This window comes from Orbicella franksi, chromosome 6 (assembly GCF_964199315.1).
Source record: "Orbicella franksi chromosome 6, jaOrbFran1.1, whole genome shotgun sequence".
Lineage (NCBI taxonomy): Eukaryota > Metazoa > Cnidaria > Anthozoa > Scleractinia > Merulinidae > Orbicella > Orbicella franksi.
The window spans coordinates 26,313,756-26,332,852 of NC_138150.1; the positions used below are offsets into that span (position 1 = coordinate 26,313,756).

Genomic DNA, 19,097 nt, shown 5'->3' on the forward strand with positions numbered 1-19,097 from the left:
CAAAGAACTTGGATAATATCCAGCGCTCTTGACCTTACGCTTAGTCAATAACCTATATGTAATTCTATGTTGGACCATGTAAAACAATGGGGAATATCTAACTATGTATGGTTCTGTAGGACTTTGTAAGCAGGTTTTGAATGATATTGTACTTTGAAGTTATCTGGAATGTAATCAAGCTTAAAGTTTGGTTATATATGGTTATTTGAGTTTAGTAAGGATTTTGTGTCACTATCAGGAAGATGTAGGGCTCTCGGTAGGGCTATATCAGCTCAATTGTATAAAATGTATTGTTATGTGGAGCTGTATAGGCCTATGTGTGGCTATGTCAAGCAATTTAGGGCTGTAGAGTCTTGGCATGCGTGAAAAATAGCTCTCTATGACAATTTCTAACTTTTGGTTGGGCTTAGGCCACGTTTATTCCAGACTCAAACGAAGCCTTGTCATGGGTGTTTGCATCCTTCGAACTGTGCCTAAACGCATTGCAGAACTGGAAATGAAGACAGAAACTCACTCACGGTATCATTAATTATTTACTCGTTCGATCTTTTGTGACCTTCGGAAAACTTCGGACGTCTTGGGTAACCTTCGGTAAATCGAGCACTGTCGGAGAAGTTAACCTTTGGAAATCCGCCTAGTTAGGCGTAAAGAGCATCACCTTCGATAATCTTTGATGACCTCCGGGAAAATCGAACACTGTTGAACATCTTCGGAAATTCGACTAATTCGACAAATCGAGCACTGTCAAAGCATGCGCAGAATATCTTCGGAAATACGACATATATCGAATATCGAACATTGTCGAAGAAGGCAATCTTTGGAAATCCGACTAATTCGACAAATAGAACATCTTCGGTAACCCATGCGAAAACCCGAGTAATTCGGAAAATCGAGTACTCCCAAAGAAGACAATCTTCCGAGACTCGACTAATTCGGCAAATAAAACGAACAGTGTCGAAAATCTTCGGAAATCCAATATTCCGCAAGTCGAGCTCTGTCGAAGTATGTGCAGATGAATATCTTCAGAAATCCGACTGGTTCGGAAAATCGATATACTGCCAAAGAAGACCATCTTCGGAAATCCGACTAATTCGGCAAATACAACATCTTCGGTGGCCTTCGGTAACCTCTAAGAAAATCGTACTTTTTCGAACTTCTTCGGTAATCCGACTATTTCGGCAAGTCGAGCAATGTCTGTCGCTTTCGAGTGGTATACCGCGGAATTGCCCACAAGACACTTGTATTCTCTTGGTATACACACTCGCCTTAAGGCTTGTGTATATACCACGAAAATGCAAATGACTCGTGGGATAGTCCATGCTATACCACTCCAAAGTGTTGTATAACTAGTATCTACAGTCAACTCTCGCCTTGCGGACACCCCGCTATTACGGACGCTCGCTATTTCGGACAAAATCCAGATCCCCTGGAAATGACTCTCTCGCTATTACGGAATTACTGACACTTTCGTGGTACCAAAATGACAATTTTATTGCTTTGACTCTCGGTAAAGCGGACACCACGTACTTCTCATATAAGATAACTATGTTAAATTACAGTCTCTGTTCATCATTTGTCAAAATATACTTCAGAAGACTTCTTGAATGTTTATATTTACATCAGTTCTTTTTTCGTATGCACAATAGTCCTTGCCTCTTCACTTCAGCTTACGCTTTTTCGTTCCCGGCTCTTTAGGTTAAGGCACTTTATATCTCAGACCCCGCTATTACGGACTCTCGTTATTACGGACACTAGACGACGTCTCCGAGCGTGTCCGATATAACGAGAGTTGACTGTATATGCCAGGTTGATTACACTGGCGGCGCGAAGGTACCTGCTTCTGCCCTTGGTTCTCCCCCTCCCCCTTCCCTTCCGCGGTCCCTGATTTCATTTGTGGTTTTGTATATACTTTTCAGTAGCCTGAAATGTAAGTCATCTCCCGCCCTCAGCTTAATCCCCGGGTGATTAGGCTGAAAGCGGGAGATAACTGATATTTCAGGCCACCTTTCAGGGTGGGCGAGCAGCGGGGAAGCCTCTTGAGCCGACTGTACGAGAGGTGGCCAGCAGTTTCCTTCTCAAATTCAAGATGGCGGATGGTAAGTGCTGTCGTGCGAACGAACGCGTTAAAAATTGCTGTTTGCACAAAGATAAATGATAAAACGAGATAAAGATCAACTAAGGCCGAAGTATAAGTCTTTTTTATGTTTTTTTTTTTCGAACAAAATTCCAGCTTCCTCTACGGAGAAGGGCTGGAAAATGTGCCCCGTCACTGTGTTACTACTTCCTTCTTACAGCTTCTTGTCTGCAGGCTAAAGGCAAAGATTTAATTTATTTGCATGCTTAGCGACATTGTTGCGACAGTCCACTCTCTCTAGAGTCCGAGTAGGCAAGTACAGCAACGGCGTTGACTGTAATTCTCACTGAGTTACAATGTGGTTTTTGTTTGTAAATTTCAGGTCAGTCGGAGCAAACTCTTGAAGAAGTGTTAAAATCTATCAAGCACGTGATTCTAGTTTTGTCCGGTAAAGGAGGAGTTGGTAAAAGCACTGTTACGACACAGATTGCATGGACTCTTTACAACAAAGGAAAGAAGGTAAGCTGAAATGTTGTCGTTCTGTTGACTTACGCATGGTTTACATTTCTACGTTTATCCAGCACATTTATAAGTCATTGATTTATATTCAGGGGAAGGGGTTGCGGGAGAGCTTCATCGGACAATTTTCTATGTTTTGGATTGTTCTTGTTTTCCAGTTTTAAGAATGGGAGGGAGACTTGTGACCATAATATTTACAGTAGGGAAATACTGTAAAGGGAAAAATTCCATATTGGATTCAAAATGCTCACTTTGCCTCCCTTCCCCCAACACAGTCTGTCTTTCTCCCCCCTCCCCTCTCGCCTAAAGTCACCACTGTGGAAATCTCTGGATCTGCCACTGGTGACGGAAAAGTGTCTTGAAGAATGTATTGTTACAGCAGTACTACCTTGGTCACAGTAAATGGCTAATCTTTGCGTTATCTCTTTATCTTACAGGTTGGCATATTGGATGTTGACTTATGTGGACCAAGTATTCCAAGGATGATGAATGTGGAGGGAAAAGATATACACCAGTGTTCTGCTGGGTAAGTTATAACATTAAACTATCTTCTTGTGACGCCATGTATTAAATCATACAGATACTTCAATTTTCATCGTCTACAACACTCATACTTGTGTTTGATTTGTAACAGTACAAGAGTGTCTATGAACTTAAGTGGCTCATTACAAGAGAGTTCCTCATCTGTAGTGTGTTAGCGAGAAACTGACTTGGAGTATTGCAGCTTCTCCTGCATGAAATAATGGTCTTTCAGGGGCCACCACCCCACTTCCCAACTTTTGAAGGTGAACTTGCATGGTCAAGATCAGCTGGCATTTTATTGATGTCAAAGCTTGCTTATGTTCTTTGCCAAGGGGGTTGATATTTTCTTAAGATCACCTGAACCTTTCTTTTTAGTTGGGTTCCAGTTTACACGGACAAGGATCAACAACTGGCTGTTATGTCAATTGGTTTCTTGTTAAATAACAGAGATGACGCTGTGGTGTGGAGAGGACCTAAGAAGAATGGTATTTATTCCTTAAAGTTTATGCTCTTTATTTATATTTGTTTTTCACTAATACCTTGACCTGTTCAAGCTTGTAATCAAAGCTAGATTCGAGTGTCTCATCATTAGTGAAACTCTACTGAAATCACTTTAAGGAGCTATGCCAGCGCATAGTGAGTCATTTTTGTGATGTGCAAAATTATCTTTAAAATGTAGAAAGTCTCAGAAAAATGTTTCCTAAGGAAGCCACAATTAGGCTTTGTTGACAGTAAGTGAACATTGTTTAATTTTCTTATTGGGGGTAGTATTATGTCAAGTTGATATATATTACAAAATGTTTTGTGAATTCACAATGAACTGGCTACGACTGGATCTACAGGGTAACAATTTGTACAAAGGTTATGTAATTTCTTTTTAGACACTTTGTGACTTTCACTGGGCTTTTGAATGAAAAGGAAGAAAAATCACATTTGAAATGATATTTTGGCAAAACGTTTTTAATTACTAATTTTAAAACAACTTTGTTCCAGTGCAACAAACTGTGTGCAGTGTGCTTTTAATTAAGGATTTAATGGTGCATATTCTGTAGAGTGCTACAAACATTATGATGTTCCTGCAGACTTCCTTCTCAAGTAACAGTTGCTGGTATTTTCTTTTTTCTAGCAATGATCAAGCAGTTTCTATCGGACGTGTGTTGGGGTGACCTGGATTACCTGATTATTGATACACCTCCAGGTATGACAACAATATAAAATGTTCTTTTCAGAGGCTTGTGATGTACTGATGTGCCATGTATAGTAGCCCAGTGGATAATGCTGTACACTCCAGATCAAGAGGTCTGGATTCAAGGCCTGTTCATGGGTTGTTATACTATGTTCTTAGTTGAGAGACTTGACTTGCAGTGCTTCTCATCTGATCACACTAAAGGAGAAATGAGTACCAACAATTTGTTGGGCAATACTGAGTACTAGGGGGTATCCAGCAACAAGCTAACACCCCATTAAGGGAGAGGTAGCAATACTCCATACTAGGAGACTGGAGTTAACCTTCCCCTCCCCTTAATCTGAGCAGATATACTATTTATTGTGAACTTTGCTGATAGTACAATAATGCACATTCATTTTGCAGTGTGCATTGTTATCCTAATATATTATTGCTAAATGTTTGAAGATCTGTTTTCATTGTTAAATCCAGGGACATCTGATGAGCACATTACAGTGGTAGAAAATCTACGACATTACAATCCCGATGGAGCAATTCTTGTCACTACTCCTCAGGTATGCATAAAGTATTTAAACCTTTATTGTGGTCTAATTCTAATACTTAGTTGGATTCCAGAAACAGTTTACTCTTAGTTAATTTGTGTATTCTAATCCATTGTTGATTACCCTAATGGCATTGAAGAAAGGGCGACCTTTCTTGTAGGCATTTAGCATTTTAATAGTCAATCAATTTAGGTGGAATGGCCTCAAATCATCTTTTTGTCAAAATCTAGAATGCTATTTTAGTATCAGATGAGTATTTTAGTATTGAGTTAATAAGCCAAAGCCTTTTCCTTTGTTTTCAAAGAAAAATATCAGCATTTGTTCCTGGGTGTGGGATGATCCTCCATCTTCAGTTGCTTAATAACAGAAACAGTTTTGCAATAAATTTACCAGAGTGAACTTTGTAATACTTAGCATTTTATAACTTTTTTAATAAAATTCTTGTTGTTCCTCAGGGTGTGGCAGTGTCTGACGTCAGAAGAGAACTAACATTCTGCAAGAAAACTAAGATCCCAATCCTGGGTGTGGTGGAGAACATGAGTGGATTTGTCTGTCCTCATTGCAGTGTAAGTGTCTTGCCTTAGGTGTGTGTCCTTTATTAGTCTCTTACGCAGATGTTCTTTGGAGGAACAAGTGCATGACAAGTTCATAATGCATCTCAAGGAGGCTATTCCTTTATATGATATTAAAAGGATATCAAAATAAGTACCGTGATCTACTTTCACAGCATACCTTCATCTTCATGGTATGTAATAATATTCCACTTTCTTTCTTTTAGGAATGTACAAATGTGTTTTCAAAAGGAGGAGGTGAAGCCTTGGCAAAGAGCTGCGATGTTCCATTTTTAGGTAAAAATACTTACTTATATAATGTGGTTTGCTGAATGTGGCAATCAAAAGGAAACAACACAGGAAGGAGAATAGAGGGGGAGGGGTGATCTAGATCATTTTTGATGGAAAACAAAATGTTGTTTCACCAATTACTGCACATGTCCATCTTAGTTTGTAGAAGAAACAAAAACAAACAGCGAAGTATGTTTTATGGAAAAGCAAAGGTCTTGTTGACTGGCAAGCTTAAGCTTCTTGCAGCTTCAAGCCTATCACATAGAAGAACAGATTGTTTGTGAACTAGACTGAGGATCATTGCAAATTGTAGAAAATCCTCATTGATATGATCTGCTCAATTTGACATTGAAGTTAGTCAGTTTCAGCAAAGTATTGTCCTCTAGCCATATATCTTGCTTTCAGATCTTCGAAATTTTTTTTTCGCTCTTCTCAGGTTCTATTCCATTGGATCCCAGTCTAGCGCAATCCTTAGAAGATGGCCAAGCCTTTATTGACTTGTTTCCTAACTCACCAACGCTAAATGCAGTAAATGTAATCACTTCCAAACTGTTACAAATGGAAAGCAGTGAGGATCAGTGATCGAAGGAACATGTACTTTCTTCAAAGCTGATTGTTGAGTATGTGGCATTCATACAGCTGGAAAAATGTGACCGAGAAGGTCAAGTGATCAACTGCTGGTATCTCCTTTCAATGTCCGTCTCTTATCAATCAAACCAGTGAGGAGAATTATGACAATCATCAACTGGAAGATATTGTCTTGATGTATGAACAAATTCTCAGAACTCTGATCTTGAAAGAAATGATGGACAGCAGCAATGAGGAGAATTAACATTTTGAGCTGGTTACTGAAAATGGTGAAGGACGGGAAGTCTCTTAAATGTACTTGACTCTTCTAGTCGATGGAAGAAAACATGGAAAAATATGGCTTCACCCTCTATGGACATTTTAGCCACCCACTTTAACTTAGCTTTGTAGTGTTGTGGGAACATATAAACCACTTAAAAAGGCCCCCTTCAGAAAGTTCTACTTGTCAAAGCAAGAAAGTATGATTGTTGAACGGCTTCTTGATTGGGAAAAGCTTCATTTGAATTGTCTTTCGATACATAGTTACACAGTACGTGTGACTTCAAGACTTGTTTTGTCTGTGACCTCTTCAGTTGGTCACCAGAAAAGATTTGAATTTGGGATGACTTCATGTAACCATGCACGAAAAATAAAACTTGATAACGAATAATAACAAGTTAGAATAAAATAACCAGTTAGAAACAATAATAAAAATAAGATAGAAATAAACAAGTAAACAAATAAATAAGTAGAAATAAAAATGAAAATTATTAGTTTAGCATGCGGTATCAAGGTTTATATTTCATGCATGGTTACATGAGGTCATCTTAGATTTAAATCTGTTATGGGAACCAAATGAAGACGTCATGAATGAAACCAGTTTTTTAGTCATATATATTAGTGTAACTGTGTGTTGAAATAAGATTTGAATGCAGTTTTTCCTTATCAAGGTGTTGTTAAATGATTATACTTTAGTGATGTTGACAAACAGAGTAAATTTATAAATTATCAGTATTCAAATGAGGTCTTTCCTATTATCCAGATAGTTGCAAATCCTAATTTTACATGGCCATTAATAAACCTAAGATTCTTTGTTCAGAGACTCAGAAAATGTTGCAGCTGAAAGGTTATAGAACAAATGGAAATAAATACAAGTGGTACTGCCTCAGTTATCTGTATGGTATTTCGTGATTGTTAGAATTGCATAAACAAGTCATTTTTGCAACACGTCTTGGAAAGATGGTGTGCAAGGGGATACTGCCAATGGGTTCACATGAATAATGAACGTTTGAGTTATTTTTACGCTACTGAGGGATGCCAGATTTTCAATTTTGTCTTTAATTAGTGGGATACTGTGCAATTGTGGAGATAAAATGAACAATCTGCTTGCACGTGGAATAGACGTGCGCGTGACGTACGCATCCATACCTGAATTGGCGTGACCTGTTACGTGACTCTTTTTCGTAACATGTAACGCAACTCGATTGGGCCACGAATAGCTACAAATATGTTCCTGCCAGCTCCTCCCAACCCCATCTCTTTTTGCCCTTTTTTGCAACTCATGCATTCATCTACAACAAAAAAGACAGAGCAGGCTGCTTCTGAGTTTAACTATAATTCCGTAGAAACGCGACTGGCTTTGGTAGAAACTGGGGTGAAGCTGAGTTTTGCCTCTGCGAAAGGCTATTTTTTTATTTGTTTGATAGGGAATTGTTGAGGTAATAAATATTTCCCACTGCTCTTCTAAGCGTGTTTTGTGCAGGCCAAGACAGAATTGGAAACGTGATGTTCCGGCCGTTGACATGGAATTAATTTTTTTTAGTCTTTGTACCGATGTAGTTCTCATCTTTGTGTGCATTTTTCAAAGCATTTTACCGAAAACAAAAGTTGAATGTTGCAAAGCAAAGATTGCAATTCATGAGACTCAGTCTATCTTCAACACTGTATAAATGACTTTTATACGTGATTGGTTCTCCATAAGGCTGAAAGACGTTTTAATAGCCATGATAGCAGTCAAAATTTGAGTGTGAAATCATTCTTTTTTTGATATCATTCAAGCGTTCGAGTTCATCGATATTACATTGAAAGGTAAATGTTTACAAAGCAATTGAAACGGAATCTGTCTCTGTATACAAGTTACATCAAGTGTTCTACTTCCTCTGTCGAGACTCATCTCTGAAACCTCGGAATTTTTTGTGACTCGCGTGACCGGATCGCGTGACTCCATATTCAAAGTTGCACTGTGTGTTGCGCCTGTTGCACGTGTCCGTTCGTGAAGTTCGGCGCACGCAGATTTTGATTGACAGTGAAAATAGATCGGCCGATTGTAATATGTTTTTTGCACTTGAATCCTGCTCGCTTTCTGTGGAGAGTTTCGCGATCAAGCTTACCAAAGAAAGGTAAATAATGTCATTTTGAGTAAACCTTTTGCGTAGGACCTTTGTATAAAGTTCGTGATTGTAACTGATGCAAATGTGAGATGTTCGGCACAACTTCCGTGATGTTTGAAAGAAATCGCCATTCCCATTGAGTTACTACAAATCCACGGCTAAGGTTTCTAGTTTTGCGCCTTAGTTACGGTTATTGGCAGAATTATAGCGCTAGTTATAGTTACAGCATGATAAGTGAAGCGACAATTGCAATACTCGTTGCTTCAAGGTAACATGGAATCGTGACTGAGCAAAATTGAGTCGACTGTTCGTGTGTGTGTACATGATTATAAAGGTGGAACACGAACCCAGGAATCCTTTAAAGGTTGAGTAGTTTCACAGCGTTTATTGATTTGTAATATGTTCAGATACAACGGTCACACTATTAACATACACACAGAAAGAGGCTGTTCATTTTAGAGTGAATTTAGCCTTCGAGCGCGAGCAAGCTATCTTAGCAGCTTTTAAGACACACCCCTTCTTTAAGGGTCCTCCAAGGGAGTGTGCTATCAAGCTGGTGTAAACAACAGCTTTGCTCGATGGTCACAGAGCCTCTTTAGATGGCATGCAATGGTTTTTCAATCAGCTTTTACGCTGCATTTGTCTCCGAATGAACGTTCCACGTTTGCTACTTTCATTGGTGATGAAGGTGGGCCAGGAGGGTAACAGAATGTTAATTGAATGACTTCCGATTCGTGCCATTTTATTGGGCGTGTGCTATCAAAACAAAGAGAGATAAAGGTGCATAATAGCTTGTCTATGAACCGTCTCAAGTTTCTTTGCTGCACATTATCAGAATTGATTGTTTCGATCAACGAGCTATCAATTATATTGAGTGATGTGCATGATTTGGGTGAAATAACGTCTAGAGAGCTGCCATCAGATTGTCACGCGCAAGGTCTTGTGACTTAAGTTATTTTGCGTGTCAGTTATATATAGGGTGCTCATAATTCTTGAGTATCCTGTAAAGCAAATGTCGCCATATTACAATTTATAGCTCAAGCTGCATTTGCAAGGTGGGCAGCGCGTGGATGGAACTCAGAAAGCTGGGAGAGACCGGGAACCAAACTGGCCAATCAAAACAAACAAAAATAAAGAAAATAAACCAATCATCAGGTCTTAAAGCAAAAGATCAGTTTTCAACACAACATGTTACAGTATAGTTGAACAACACAACACATGTTGCTAACACTTGTTAGACACGTTTTGACAGTGTTACAACTGATTTTGCAAAAAGTTGGAGATGTTGGATAAAGTTTGAAAATAGTCAAATTTGTCGGGTAACATGTTTGTGACTTTGCATAAGATTGTACTTGTTTGGTCACGTTCGGACGGAACGTTTGTGCAACAGAATCCGCGCGGCAGAGTGCAGCATTGTTCTAGCCCAACATGCGTCCTATTTCAAAGCGCCCGGGGCGCAACGGGTTGTTAACATTTCTTTACCCTGCCCCCGGGGGGTACTCCCAAAAAAGTGGGGTAGGGGTGTGTGGCCCGCTTCCCAAAACCCTTACCCTATTTACGAGCAAAATCTGCGATATGATCAAAATGGCCAAAATCAGCTAAAATCGATATCCTATTTATGACCAAAACGGCTGAAAAACCATACCCTTTGGGGCCGCACGTACCTATATACATAGCCCATATAAGGGAGTGCCTCCCTACAACGTCTTGTGCCGTTACTTCCTGTGCAGTATTTGCAAAGTAACTCTTTCCTTGTCTTCCTCAATCTGCGTAATCTATGCCGAGTTTTGGACCTTGCCTTCTCTCTCATCGTCCTCTAGAAGTTGCAGCAGTGAAAAGGCGAATTTCTACATCTGTTTCGATATGGCGTCTGATGGGGCAAATATAACATCGACAGGCGTGTCACATCCTGCATGATGTTGCGTGCGTTTGGTCAACTTCTTGAAAACATGTCAGAACTGATCCAGCGTAGAGATGATCGATGTGTACATCACTCACTCCCTACTGCGCATCTAAGATACCTTCAAGACTCACGTACCTTGCCTAACACGCCCATTGTGCAAGTGGCAGGGTACATTCTTAAGAAGATAGGGCAAAAGAAGGGAGCTCCCCGCTGAAAGCGTCAAGTCCTTTATTTCGCTTCTACTTCGGGTTAAAGATTTACGAACATTTCATTGCTTTATACATGTTGCGTGACAATTCAACACCGTGGATACCGCATGAGCAAGGAAACACTTTAAGGAAATGTAATCCCCGAAGGAAACAGGATTAGACACGGCTCGTATGTCTATGATTATTGGCGACTATAAATTTTGCAAAGGATTTCGCAGCGAGGCAGAGACGAAATTTGCTGCAATTTTTCCCGCCTGAAAAAATCACCTCGTTTGTCGCGTGCTTTACCCAGTAACGCCCTAAAATAACTGGGTTATACAGTTAATTTCGTCAAATATCGTGTTGGGTGAACATTTGTTAACTCAGACTTTAGCGCACACATTGAGACCTGTCGAAAAAAAAAGTAAACATTAGAAGCAAAGACTTGAAAGGTCTTGAAATCTTGAAAGCCGAGTCCACGAGAAACTCTACAGTTGGCACTATCTAATTGGCTTAGCGTACAACACCAGCTGACCATGAAGGACCTTCGGGCGTTCCTGATAAAATGTTGTTTGCGTATGTGACTGACAACTGTGGTATATGTTTTTATCCAGGATTAATTTTTCATCTCGAAACTACGCACATAAAATGAGGTTTGGAAATCAACGGTTAATGGTTTGTTTATTTATTTTTTGAGGCAATAACAGTGAAACGAAAAAGAAAGATTACTTCAGGATAAGTTCCTCTTCATAAATGGGTTATTTCATTCACGTTCAGTTTAGGCGTTAGCTAGCTAGACAAGAAAAAAAAAACAGCTAGCGCGACTATCCTAAATTATTCACATTTTTTTAAAAGATCACTACGGGTTATGGGTCGACCTGCACCGTACACAAGGTTCTTTTTTATGGGCCAAACGAAACAATAGGGAAAGAACAGAAACAATGCCCTAAACACAAGAGAGGTGCAGATTAACAAGAACGAATCAAAATGGAGTTTTCAAGAAGGGTGCAGTGCATGTTATTACTTCCGTGAAAGCTAACACTTGACAGGTGAGGAAATATTTTATGTCCGTGAGACCACCTGACTCAATTTTCGAGTGTTCCACTTCAATTTTCCTTTGTTATTTATCGGTCCAGCGCGGGAAACAAGTCATAATTGTTTTTGAGGGTGAGATAAATTACTTTGTTTGGCTCGTCACGATAGATAGCGTGACAGATGACGAATTCATGCTTAACGTATAACCGGGCTATATAAGGCTCGAGTAATTACTAGTACACGATAACAACGGTTGCCGGTGGGGAGCGTTCATCATTCACGAGTAGCAACTCTCAGTACATAGCTGCACTGCAAAAAAGACAAGTAAGAAAGACACTAGGGTAAGCTGTAAACACTTATTATCGTAGGATATTTGACAAACATTAGACAACGTACTATGTTACATGCACAGCGACGGTTTATGCTCGATAGTTGCGTGAGATATCGAGCCAAGGCGTGGGCCTCTTCTCACACACTGAAATTAATGTAACATCGATAGGTTTGCTTTTAAATTTTAACTAGCTGTTTATATACGACCGGCTAGTCGAATAAAACAGTGCGTTTCATTCCCTGAAAATGGCTTGCTTATTTCGCCGAATTATGCTTCATTAGTACTGACCTCGATGTAATCACACTACGATTGGCTCAAAATTTGTTCGCGTGACAACTTTGTGCGTGCGTCGAGTGTTTCAACTAGCTTTTTCATTCGATCCTCAATTCATTTCACCTCCTGAAAAGGCTTATTTGCTTTGCCGCATGATGCTTTACCGTGATGCAAAAACACATCGGTCGGGTTACAATTCATTTTCGTGAAGGGTCAAACAGCCGTCTGCCATCAGATCACGTTATTTTAACACGTGATTTGTGTCTGAAACGTACCAAAATCACGGGTGATATTTTTTATGCTGTAAACGTAAGCTTAAAAGGATCTTACTGATCGAGCTTGAGAGATCTCAGTTTTCATTATTTCCGGTGAACTTTGAACGGGCGGCAAAAAGACTCAAACAAATGCAAATGTATTTGCTATGTATTACAAAGAATGCATTGTCCACATGAACGTCACAAAACAACGCGTATTTGAATTATAGTGATGGGTCGTGGTCGATTAGCGTTGCAGACAGAACCCTTCAGTCACTATAGAAAATAATTTCCCTTTGTTATCCGTCCTGGGGATTCGGGCTGTTCTTTTTAAAATGAAGTAAGGCAAGCAAGGCTAGATTCAAATTTGGTTGTTAGGTCGGCAAGAACTGTCATTTATTAATCAAGACAGGATGAAAGGGAATGATGTAAAGTATAATCCACGCCACGTAGCTTGGAATTACAGTTATTGTGTTTTCACTTGGCCTTACAATATCATTTTTCCTTTATGGTAAATAAGCGGCCAGATTACAGTCGAACCTCTCCACAACGGCATCCCTGGGGACAGAAAGAAGTGGCCGTCGTAGCAAGGTGACCGTTTTGGGGGATTAGGGGTGTAATATGAAAGTTTTTCTTTTACGTAGTGCAACATTTTTTTGTGAAAAAATGCTCATTTTTACCGAGGATTTTTGCAGCCATTTGACATCTCAGAGGGCTTTATACCCTAGGAATACGGTACATAATCATTTTGCACTGACTCTCAAGTCTTGAAAAGCAACTTTTATTCAAAACGCACGCTCTGTGCAAAGGAGGGTACAGTCGGCAAGTGAGAGCTTTACCGAGATGTAAAAGTCGACAGAATTTACGTGACTGCTTCGATCCCCGGGGATTGCTCAAGCATGCGTCGACGGTCAGATCACGTCATTTTAACACGCGATTCGCGTCCGAAACAGCACCAAAATCGCGGGTTATATTTTAAATGCTGCAAAAGGATCTTGCTGATCAAGTTTGAGACATCTCAGTTGCCCATTCATCTGTTCGTGAAATTACCGGTGAACTTTGAACTGGTCACAAAAAGACTAAAACAAATGCAAATGTATTTTCAATGCATTACATTATAGAATGCATTATCCATGGGGACGTCACAAAACAACGCGTATTTGAATTTTAAAAAGTGATGGGTCTGGATCGATTAGCGTTGAAGTATAAAGGGGCCTTCAGAGTACAGGGAGCAGAAAATGTCGAATTCAGCATTGAGCATTTTGTTAGTTGGCCCCACGGTTTTATTTTGCACCGAACACGCGGGTTATCTACTCCCATCTGATTGATTTACAAACAGTGGAATTGGGTGGCTACATCATAGCTTGCATATGCGCCGAGCCTTGAAACTATCCCTTTGTAATGAAATGTTGGTGCAGGGCTTTCAAATTCAAGTATTTCTCTCCATCGCACCCGCGCGCCGATTGTATATAGCCCAATACCACAGCACCAAAATCGCAGGTAATTATATATTTTAAAATTTAAAATGCTTTAAAGAAGATCTCGACAGTTGTCCATTCATCTGTCCACAAAATTTCCGTTGAACTTTGAACGGGTCGCTATACATCACAAAGAATGCATTATCCATGGGGACGTCACAAAACAAAGCGTTTGGGTCGGAATCGACTAGCGTTGAAGAATAAAGGGGCCTTCAGTAACTATAGGAAATTCGTAGGAATACGGTATATAATCATTTTGTACTGATTCTCAAGTCTTGAGAAACAACCAGTTTTATTCTAAACGGACACTCCGAGCAAAGGTGGGTACATTCGCCACGCGGAGATTTTGCTATAACTCAGCGTACAACACACCTGTCCTCTCGCTCAATGACATTTTCATTGCTTTTCTGACCTTTTCCAGTCTCGGTTACAGTTAAAAGCTTCGCTAATTACTTAAGCCGCCGCTTCAATGCTTCAGCATTCCTTCCCGTTGTTTTTGTAAGCTGCGTCAAATCACTTCCCTTTCTCGGAAAACAAGGAAATCCTTAAAGAAGTTAAAAACAACATCTGCAATCAATTTTTATCACTTAGTCTTCGTGTGCGCCTCTAAATACCCCGGCGGGAGCTCACTGTGCATTCAAAAGAGCGATACAGTACCAGATAGTTCATTGAGTAAGAGAAGGGAGAGAAACGTAAGGTAAGACACGGGACGAAAAGTAAAGTAAGCTTTTTAAACCACTGTCCAGTTAAATTTCATAGGGAACTGAATCAAACTTTTCTTTGGAAAACCTGAGCACATTCTTCACCTTTCCACGCGCAATCAGTGGAAGTAAAGAACAGCCAAAGTTTAACTGCAAGACTTTAAACTGGACTCAAATGGACTTGATCCGCGATCAGAGCCGAAATGACCTTTTCGGTTTAAATTTTCTTAAGATATTAATGCGCGATACAAAGGACTTAAACGCTTTAATGTAAAAATGTTAAGAAGGAATTGAAATTGCTTTCGGTGGTCTTCCTAGTTTTTCTTCAGTTCACAGGCTATCTGATACATTACACGGTATGAAATGGAGTGGAGCCCATTCATAAAATGTACGAAGAATTGATTAAGCTTTACAGGTTGCGCCCTCTTTCTAGTTAAATTTACCGCAAGAGCTTTTGCAACCTTGGGTTTGTCTTGTAGAATCCGTACCTAGCCGTTTTTTATGTCAGGTTAAGATGTAACGACGGGTTTGTTTTCCGAAAATAATCAACGTGTTTTTCAAGTTTTATCAAATTTAAGCGTAATATTTGGTCTAACATTTCTAAGCGGAAAATTGATATTATCTTAAAACGTATTCGACCTAATTTCCACGAAATAGCAACATATTTATATTACAGTTTCATTGAAATGCGGAAGCGTTGAAACAAATTTCCGCGGCGGCAAACTTTATTTTCTTTTTACTAAATGCCATAAGGCTTTTAAAGTAGATTACAGAGAAAGCGAGGTATGAATTTTTTAATCTGTTATGATTTGGGCTAATTATGGCAATTCGCCCTCCTGTGGAATTCGCTGATTTCTTCAATGGACCAAGCCACTATTAAAGTGCACCTAACCCCAAAAATTTTTTTCGCTAGAACGAATCTACTTATTATTTGAAATAGTTCTGAGAAAAAATTTTTGAATTCCGTTAAATCCTCGATTTTCTGTGCCACGACGAAATCTCGAAAATAGCTCCAAAACACCGCCATTTTGTTTCACGACCGAGTTTGAGGAGAATGGGTCCAGCGGCTCTTGTGACGTCTACCCAGGAAGGTTGGATATCTCATCTCCTCTCATTTCCTTCAGGATGGTGCAATACACATTCGAAAAGTGCGCAGAAAACGCCTTCCAGAGGTGCTATCGGCTGTTGCAGCAATATTCCAGATTTAATGAAAGATATACTGTACAATTTACTGACGATGATCGGCTAGGTGCAATAAAGACATAAACGATGGTTGATTTTGTCGAACTGAAACAAGCGAACTGAATCTGTGAGAACCATTGAAGAACTCTCACTGGAATTTGTTCCGCAGACTTTCGAACGCTATTTTCATAAATTTTCTGCTTAAAGCTAACTAGAAATTTGTAGAAATACTACCTACAACCTATATCTTCCAATCCCGCAATATTTATAACATAACCGGCAAAGTTGTGTGATCCGGTCATGATCAAGAAGCGTTATACTGATATGTAAATAGATCGCAACTGTACGCCGCTAACCAACACTTATTTCTCTTTCGATTTAGATGAAAGTCGAAGATTAATCCTCTAGAATTACATGATAACAAAATTGTTAGACTCACAGAGTTTTTCGAAGGTTTGGAAATCAGCAGTGCGACAAAGAATCTGTGCAATAGCGTCGAAAATATGACCGCGTAACATTATCTGCGGACCGCTTAGGGAACACATCCTTTTCGCTTATCCGACGAATTTCACTGCAAACTTTGAGAACAATTTACATTGGTTATTTGGAGTTACGACTTAAAACGTGTGACAATGTGAAATCGGTAATTGTATGAAATGTTTCCTTCCGCCTTGCTTCCCGCAGCTTCAAAAATACAGGTCCAAACAATACGATTTTCAATCGATCGAAGCCAATGTTTTGGAGGTCATCAAGTCTCGAAAACTGCAACACGTACGTCGCTCTTATAAACATGAAGCATTCAACTGAAAGTAAAACACATACTGGATTTAACAGAACCTTGACAAAATACATTCTCGGTAAGGACAAATGTAAACGGGCTATAAACACGCGTGGGAATCTTATGTTTAGTTGACGAAATTACCATCCAAAGCAGTCCTTGAGTTTTCTTTCCTGCTGTTCGTTTGCCTGCTCCTCCACTTCGTATCTAGCTTTCCATTCCTAATATACAAGCAGCTCGTCCGCAAAAACGTCTTCCCCGTCGTCGCTTGAAATATTGTAAATTGCTCTCAAAGCTCTAAGCAGTGAGTTCACAGTCGTCGAACGTGCTCGATCGAAGTTTATTTCGGAGCCTTCCGAATCGAAACTTAACTCTGACTCCAGTGACGAAAAAGAAATGATTCTGAGACAAAACTTGGACGTTTTAGTCCCAAAATACATCGGAACGATTAGTTTTGCGTTCTATTTTGTCGAGCAAATACAGAGAGTTGACTGAGGCGCTATTGTGTTTGGTTCCTGGGTAGACGTCATCAGGTACCGCCGCCCCAGACTCCCTAAAACGCGGTCGTGAAACACTTAATCGCGACTTTGAAAGGGCATAGAAAATCGAGGATTCAACCAAATTCAAAAATTTCTTCGCCCAAATGCTTCAAAGAAAGTCTAGATTTGTTTTAGCGAAAAAAAAATTTTGGGGTTAGGTGCACTTTAAGGAGGTTTTAAATCAATTTCGCTCTTAGGGCGCTTTTTGCTTGAAATCTATAAGGGTGACTTGAGGGATAGTTTGAATCAGTTTGAAGAAAACCATATCTCCCATTGAAAACATGGCAAGCTTCCTTATTAGTTTCTATTAGCAAGTATTTTAATGACTGAAATAACCGCGAAATGATTTGGGTAGTTCTCTTGGAAATGCTCTTGGCAACTGCTAATGAACGGTACCATCAGAAATCTTATCTGATCAGTTCTATTGATTCTTGAAATTGCAAAATAGTCGTTTATTTTTCGAAGATTAATAACTTCTCGAAATTGAAAATGACACACTACTTCCTTGTCCCGAAGGCGATGAAAATTACAATATGGTAATAACACATTTATTTCCCGCCGTCCAGTCGGTTCGTTCCCAGAGCATTCTCTAAACCAATGAAAGCGGCTTCTTGAAAACGCGTGGATAGTTTTTGAAAAAATTTCCTGGCACACTCGAAAGATTTCCAATGCTTATTATCCAACTAAAAAATTGTGCGACCAGTTGAAATTATCCAGAAAGTTTTCGGCATCATGTTGCCATTATCCTCCGTGCACACGTCTACTAATTAATCCTTTTCACGCTGAAAAGGCGACTTTTTCCGCGTGAGACGTTTGCACGCAACCTCGATCCCAAGCTCTCTCTACTGTGCAAGAAAAGAGAGGAGCCTGGGATCAAGGTTGTCTGCACGTTGGCTAGGCACCGTCAGTTCCTTAGCAATTTTGAGACGAAAACTTTGGAGCTCCAGTCTCGATGACCGGAATACAAATGTACGTCAGCAGTTCAAAAGACGGACCAAATCCTCTCACACTCAAGTTGAGTTATCTAAACTACTTGGAGCTAAACAATCGAAACTAGAAAGAGTATTTCGCAAAAGCAAGGTGTGTCATGTGATTTATTATTTCATTTTTTTTTTTTTTTTTTCATTAGAGCAAAATGAGTTCTAAGTATTCCAGTCCCGAGGAGTTTCTAGATTACGTCAAGAGAAAGAATCCTGGAGAGCACGAATTTCACCAAGCAGTAGAAGAAGTGGTCAGTAGCCTCTGGGAGTTTCTTGAGAAGAATCCCAGATACGATCAGGAAAACATCCTGGAAAGGTTGGTAGAGCCAGAGAGAGTGGTCATGTTCAGAGTCCCTTGGAAAGATGACAAAGGTAACTTCCAAGTCAACCGTGGATATCGAGTGCAGTTCAGCTCTGCTATTGGTCCGTACAAGGGCGGTCTGCGTTTTCATCCCACTGTTAACCTGGGGATTCTGAAATTCTTAGGATTTGAACAAATTCTCAAGAACAGCCTCACAACTCTTCCCATGGGTGGTGGTAAAGGTGGCTCGGATTTTGATCCCAAGGGAAAAACCGACAGCGAAGTGATGAGTTTCTGTCAATCATTCATGACGGAGCTGCAGAGGCACGTGGGTCCAGACACGGATGTTCCCGCCGGTGACATCGGCGTTGGGGGCCGGGAGATAGGGTACTTGTTTGGACAGTACAAGCGGATCCGAAACGAGTTCACTGGTGTGCTGACTGGAAAGGGCACGACCTGGGGAGGTAGCTTACTGAGACCGGAGGCTACTGGATATGGCTTGCTGTACTTTG

The 19,097-nt window shown here is 40.0% G+C and overlaps 2 protein-coding genes across 6 annotated transcripts in view; both read left to right on the forward strand.

Moving 5' to 3' along the window:
* Positions 1 to 1,150: 1,150 nt before the first annotated feature.
* On the forward strand, positions 1,151 to 8,204 carry LOC145490190 (cytosolic Fe-S cluster assembly factor NUBP2 homolog). The gene is made up of 9 exons (XM_081469304.1): positions 1,151 to 2,096; positions 2,457 to 2,593; positions 3,031 to 3,119; positions 3,491 to 3,600; positions 4,242 to 4,313; positions 4,773 to 4,855; positions 5,299 to 5,409; positions 5,622 to 5,691; positions 6,122 to 8,204. Exons 1-9 carry the CDS (start codon positions 2,087 to 2,089, stop codon positions 6,265 to 6,267), a joined length of 828 nt encoding a protein of 275 aa, XP_081325430.1. The 5' UTR covers positions 1,151 to 2,086; the 3' UTR covers positions 6,268 to 8,204.
* Positions 8,205 to 8,572: 368 nt separating this feature from the next.
* LOC145489432 (glutamate dehydrogenase-like) overlaps positions 8,573 to 19,097 on the forward strand; it is an 11,578-nt gene continuing 1,053 nt past the window's right edge. The window contains exons 1-2 of one of the 5 annotated variants that reach the window (XM_081468403.1): positions 8,573 to 8,651; positions 18,434 to 19,097. The exon at positions 18,434 to 19,097 is cut by the window's right edge and continues 1,053 nt beyond it. In XM_081468403.1, coding sequence (XP_081324529.1) covers positions 18,440 to 19,097 — 658 coding nt within the window. In that variant the 5' untranslated portion in view covers positions 8,573 to 8,651; positions 18,434 to 18,439. The other 4 variants (XM_081468405.1, XM_081468406.1, XM_081468407.1 and 1 more) reach the window with 4 other exon arrangements.